Here is a 6,196-nt window from a genome sequence, read left to right on the forward strand (position 1 = left end):
TCGAATTTGGGGTGAAATCTATTCAATTTCACCACTAAATTCATTCGCATGTAAGCAACTGATATGTTTTTCTCCCTCTAATAAGTGTACTTCTTGAATTTGACCAGGAAGCAACATTTCCGTTTGGGTATATATCGACTGAGAAAGCTGTTTGAATTAGAAGTCTGATATCGCAACACCGGACTCCCAAACCCCATCACATCAAGCCGAGATGGTCGGAACGACTAACCCCCCCCCCCCCCCCCATTCCACCCTCACCCCCACCCCCAAACACCAGTCCCAGTTCTCGGACATCTACTATATTTACTCCCATCTCTTTTGTAGCAGAATGATGGAAGTACAGCAGATCCCGTCAGACGGAGAAAGTATGAAATTAGGATCCACTGTACTTGGATCATTCTGCTACAAGGCAGAAGTATGTCATAACGAGCCGAGTGGAGGTCAAAAGATGCCGGTCGGCTGCCCGAGATTTCTGCCCCAGTCCCCAGAGTAAGATCTAGTAGGGGACGATGATTTTGTGTGAAGGGAGATGGGAGTAAATATAGTAGATGTCCGAGAACTGGGACTGGTGTTTGGGGGTGGGGGTGAGGGTGGAATGGGGGGGGGGGGGGGTTGGTCGTTCCGACCATCTCGGCTTGATGTGATGGGGTCTGGTAATTGGGCTGAAATGATATTGTAATAGCATAGGCTAGTTGATGGATGAATGTGGTAATAGCATAGGCTAGTTGATGGATGAATGTGGTAATAGCATAGGCTAGTTGATGGATGAATGTGGTAATAGCATAGGCTAGTTGATGGATGAATGTGGTAATAGCATAGGCTAGTTGATGGATGAATGTGGTAATAGCATAGGCTAGTTGATGGATGAATGTGGTAATAGCAAAGGCTAGTTGATGGATGAATGTGGTATTATTGAGTAAGAGTGGAATTAATATTTTATGGGGAAGTTTGACTAAAATTGAGTGGTTGGAGTCAACATGGAAACTGAGTGGTTGAACATCATGGAAAAGGATTCATGGATTCAAATTGGGAAGAAAGGATAAAACTTCAGTGTTCTTCAAGAGACTTATGATGGTATAAACTTTTTATACAGCACCCCGGTTGGAGCCAGGATGTCACTCCGATGTGGGAAGAGAAGAAGAAGAGAACATCCCCTCCTTGTCATCACTGCACTGGAAGGACAGATGCAACGGCAAGGTTGAAACTCAGCGCAGGAGTTCTTGGGCCAGGTGGTAACCCACTCCATGTCTCACCATCACTGTGTATCTCCACTGGCGTGACATGGGCCAAGATTATGTACCCGCTGAACTGTAAGTAACATGTGCGACAAGAATCCACGGAGATAAACAACTTAATTGAGGAACAGAATTTCCTCCACTCAACACTACTATTATTATTCCCCAGTGAAATCAACGGACTGTTTATTGTGTGTGAATCGCTATATATGTATTTTGTGTGTATGATCTGAATATATATAGGTGCAAGGGCAAAGGGAGATAATTTGTTTACGTCTTTGTACCTAGCTTGAGTGCTGTGTGTGAGAGACACAGAGAGAGCAAGAGAGAGAGAGAACAAGACCAAGAACAAATCTTTAATTGTCTAAGGCCACAGCCCCTTACAATAGTGGTTAAAATAACAGCAATAGTATCTGCACAGTTATAAATTATAGTCACGCATAAAATTTAACAAATACATGAAGACCCTGATGACATGTCACTGATCCTGATTTATAAGGGTTCGTCTCTTCTGTAACATGAAGAACACAAATCTGCTGAACCTGTTCATCATATTATCCTCATTACTGCCACAGAAATACACAAGTTGTTGTTGCAGCGTCTTAGAGTTCGAGATTTTCAAATGCTTTGCTCGAAGGTCTTGATAAAAAGGACATAAACATACAACATGGTGTTCATCTTCTTTATCAGCTGTACAGAGAGGACAGTTTCTTGTCGTTTGGTTTGGTGCGTACCGAAACTTGTGAGCGTTGATTTCGGATACTCCTGCGCGGAAACGAGTAAGAGCAACTCTGTACTTAATATCTTCGATTAATTCAATGTATTTCTCTTTTTCCAAGCATGTTTTGTAACAATTATAAATGTCGAAACGTTCACTGCATTCTAAAAAGGAGAACCTCCATTCTGTACATCCACACAGCAGCAAAACCATTACAACGTAAAAGACTCTGCACATGTGAGACCCAATTTGTGTGGCCCTTCGATGCCAAATTACTTAAAGCTTTATATGCAATCTTGGAATATCTTGAATCAGGTTGCTTCAGCAGTGTAAACCAGTATTTCACACATCTGACTGCAGAGTTAATATACAGCGGATGTCTTCCCAATTCACCATACACAATGTAGAGAGAGAGAGAGAGAGAGAGAGAGAGAGAGAGAGAGAGAGAGAGAGAGAGAGAGAGAGAGAGAGAGAGAGAGAGAGAGAGAGAGCGAGAGAGAGAGAGCGAGAGAGAGAGACTGAGAGAGAGACTGAGAGAAAGAGAGAGGACCGGCCCCCGTAGCGCAGTGGTTAGCGCATCGGGCTGTGGGCCGGGAGGTCGTGGGTTCGAATCCCATCAGGGTCATGTGGGTTTTTCGGGCTACGGTCGGCTCCTACCCAGAGTGGAAGTGCTATGGTTCCTATGGGAAGGCTGGAATCACACAGCCGAGTGTCATTCACTTAACGAATGCGACTTTGAGGGTGCTCAGGTTCTGTATACCTGACCAACACCGCAGGTGCGGCAGTTCTCGGGCCTGGTTGACACCAGGATATATTATGACAGTAAGCGTAGAGTGCTGCCCTGTCACGTAGTCTCAAACCAAATTGGAAATCCATAGCATCATCATTATAATCATCCTCATCTCATTAATCATCCAAAATTATAAATTGTCCTTGCTCTTGTGGCCCTTCATGCCCGGAGCTCTCATGGTGACCTTGGTCTCAGTGTTCCTGTTCCATCCTTCCCTGAATAGTACTTCTGCTGTCAGTCTTCAACGTGTGACGTTCTGGGGGGTCGACGGAGGGACGTGGTGGCGGTCTGCTCTCTGGAGGGGGACCCTCACTCAGTCTGGCTCCGCGACTTAGCAGTCTATGTCGTTAGTAGGGGGCATAGTAGGTAGTGGGCTGCGTCCGTTAGCTCGGGACAGACCCACTACTGAACACCGTCGAAGTGACTCAGCAGAAGTGCAGTGTCATCTTCCGAGGGTAGCCTACCGCAGCGACCCGACATCCCTCCCTGGAGCGTCTGTAAAATCGACAAGTCTGGCAGCGGAACGAAATTCAGAGGTGGATGGAGCAGCGAGTGCAGGGACGGGGCGGCGTGAGAGCACACCGGGACAAGGAACAGGTGTAAGGAAGAAGAAAAAAAAAAGAAAAAAAAAAAAAAAAAAGAGAGAAAGAGAGAGAGAGAGAAAGAGAGTGAGAGAGACAGAGAGAGAGCAAGAGAGAGAGAGAGGGAGAGAGAGAGAGAGAGAGAGAAAGAGACAAGACAAGACAAGACAAAATCTTTATTATCGAGGGTAATAGATAAGCAAGAATATTGCTTTTTTACATCCAGCCCTCACCCTAATATAGGGTCAACAAGAACAGAAAACAATATAATCAAATAACTATCACATCAAACTTATAATACATTATATATATATACAGATATAAATTAAAAAAAATAAAAATAAAAAACAATAAAAAAAAAAATAAAAAAAAAATTGTCATGCTGCATTTTAAGTACAATTTCCAATAATAAATATGTCAATTTTTAACATATCTTAATTTAGATCTGCATATTATTATAATTTAGTTTAACATGCACATACATTTTAAATGAATTGTTGAACCATTCAGCACATGTTTAGTTGCATTATGTGCGACATATAATTTTTTTTGAAGCTGTCTGTGTTTGTTTTATGCTTAAGAAAAATAGGAAGTGAGTTCCATAGGACCGCACCTGAATATAGAATATAGAAGGCTTGATTTGAAAAGGTCAATACGTGGAGTCGGTGTGAGAGAGAAAGAGAGAGAGAGAGAGAGAGAGAGAGAGAGAGAGAAAGAGGGAGAGAGAGAGAGAGAGAGAGAGAGATGGTCAGCCTTTTCTTTATCAACTTTTAATACTTACTTGTACATGTATTTGAATGTTGAACAGTACGCCCTGTCTCATAACTATCTGAGTATCAAACCAGCTGCTTCATACGAATTAAACAGTGACACATTTTTAGAAGAAATTAAAAACAAGGAAAAAAAGTCCTCATCTTAATGAGAGAGACAAACAAAGGAAGAGTTATGCAGCTGACAATTAGAAGAAAAAAGAAGGATAAGTCACAACTATACAGTATACTGTACATAACACAAACAGCATCCAGGTGAAAAGTCTTTTATTAGAGCAACAAGTTATAACAACATCAATGTCAAACCATGAAAGCAAGGATCTAGGAGTCAAAATAAGTACAACCCTAACCATTCACAAGAGGTGATTGGATATTACACACCACGGGCCCTGTGAAGGGAATATAACGTTTTCTGATTCCATGCAAGTAATCGGATGGACCTTTTCTGTAACCGAAACTACAAAATAAAACATACCTATGCAAATTTAGAAATGAGTACTTCCAGGAGACCAAAACAAAAGGTAAACGTCTACTAACCAAAACCTCATACACATTTCCGACTATTTATCTAAATACCAAAACATAACAAAATCATTACTGATCTCCAAGAAAATAAAACATACATTACTCTGTTCATTTACAGGTCGCCTCAACATCATAAAGATTCCTTGACAACCACACACCTGTTTTCGTGGTTTATCTAACCCCTGAGCCATTGTGAACCCGTGTGATCCACTTTCTTTTTTTTCTCTCACAATTTAGGCGTCAGTTTGTGATTTCAATCCGACTCGCTGTATCTGCAATAGCACGTTATGGTGTACCTCTGAATCTAAAACGCAACAAACGGATGCGAGTCACACGAACGACTGAGTGGTATCAGGTATCAGGTATCAGGTATCAGTTTACCTAATTAATAAGCTTCTCCACAATTAGCAAATTGAGATAATGGAAGTGATAACTTTGCTTTTTTGAAAAGCCCAACAATAAATGAACTTAAATGACTCGATAGATGTTAAACAAATCTAATTAATAACTACTGTTCGTTTGTTTCTGTCGTGTTCGACATACTTGCGGGAAAAGAGGACCCATCAGCTTTTGAAAATTCTTGCGAAATCTAGGAGACATGTATGCGTAAAGGAAGGGATTGACGCACGATTTCAACCACTGAAGCCAGTTGAAGAACTCATAAAGGTCCTTGTTGACACACTCCTCGCAAGCGGTCAAGACGATTGTAGTGATGCTGTAAGGCAGCCAACAGACGACCAGGGCCAGGACAAGTCCTCCCAGAATCAGAGCCACTCTTCTCTCGCGATGTTCAGACAATGAACGTTGATTCACAGGCTGTGCGCTGCTACTTTTGCTCATTGTGAAGTAAGGCACGGAAAGACTTGCTGAGGAAGCAGCTGGGTCATTGTTGTCGTTTCCAGTTGTTAAAGATTGTATTTGCCCTGGATGTGTACCAACATCTGTTTCTTTGTCGTCCAACTGGAAAAGTATTTTTTTGGTTGCTAGACCGAGTCCATTGCTGCATCCACTTTCTGGAGGTTTCGTTATCTCTTCTTGAGAAATGAGACCGTCCCTAAGTGTTGTCGTTGACCAGGGAACTCCTGATTGGCTCGTTGCGCCGTTTTGTTTGCTGTGTCCTTTGTCCAAAGGCTCTATATGCCTTGTCGTTTCCCTTGAAGGTCCATCTTGCCCTGCTGATTTTGACTGTATAATATCTAATGTCTCCGTAGAGTTGGTCATCCCTACTTTTCCATTTTCTTTGGAGACAACTCTCTGTATTTCCGAAGATTGTAAAGTCTCATTTCCAACGTCAGAACTTGCTTCGTTCTGTTCATTGCATTCGTTGGTGACTGGACAACTAAAAACAACTCGTGAGAGTGAATCATTGAGGGGGCTATTTTTTTGAGGAGAAAGTCGTTGAGCATTTAGCCGGACTTCGGTCTGAATAGGGTCTGGACTCATGCACATAGTGACATGGTTTTGTTGGGTATGATCCTGTTTGTACTCGGTCTTTTCCAACGAATACCATACTTTTTGTGTGTGCTTGTTTTGAACATGTTCTAACATTTGCTCCGGACGTTCTCGAAGGCGTTCCG

At 42.3% G+C, this 6,196-nt stretch overlaps 1 protein-coding gene across 1 annotated transcript in view; it reads right to left on the reverse strand.

Moving 5' to 3' along the window:
* Positions 1 to 4,355: 4,355 nt before the first annotated feature.
* The window catches only part of LOC138954863 (uncharacterized), a 10,706-nt gene continuing 8,865 nt past the window's right edge, over positions 4,356 to 6,196 (reverse strand). The window contains exon 4 of the mRNA XM_070326623.1: positions 4,356 to 6,196. This exon is cut by the window's right edge and continues 493 nt beyond it. Coding sequence (XP_070182724.1) covers positions 5,121 to 6,196 — 1,076 coding nt within the window. The 3' untranslated portion in view covers positions 4,356 to 5,120.

This window comes from Littorina saxatilis, unplaced genomic scaffold, assembly GCF_037325665.1.
Source record: "Littorina saxatilis isolate snail1 unplaced genomic scaffold, US_GU_Lsax_2.0 scaffold_1938, whole genome shotgun sequence".
In the NCBI taxonomy this organism is placed as follows: Eukaryota; Metazoa; Mollusca; class Gastropoda; order Littorinimorpha; family Littorinidae; genus Littorina; species Littorina saxatilis.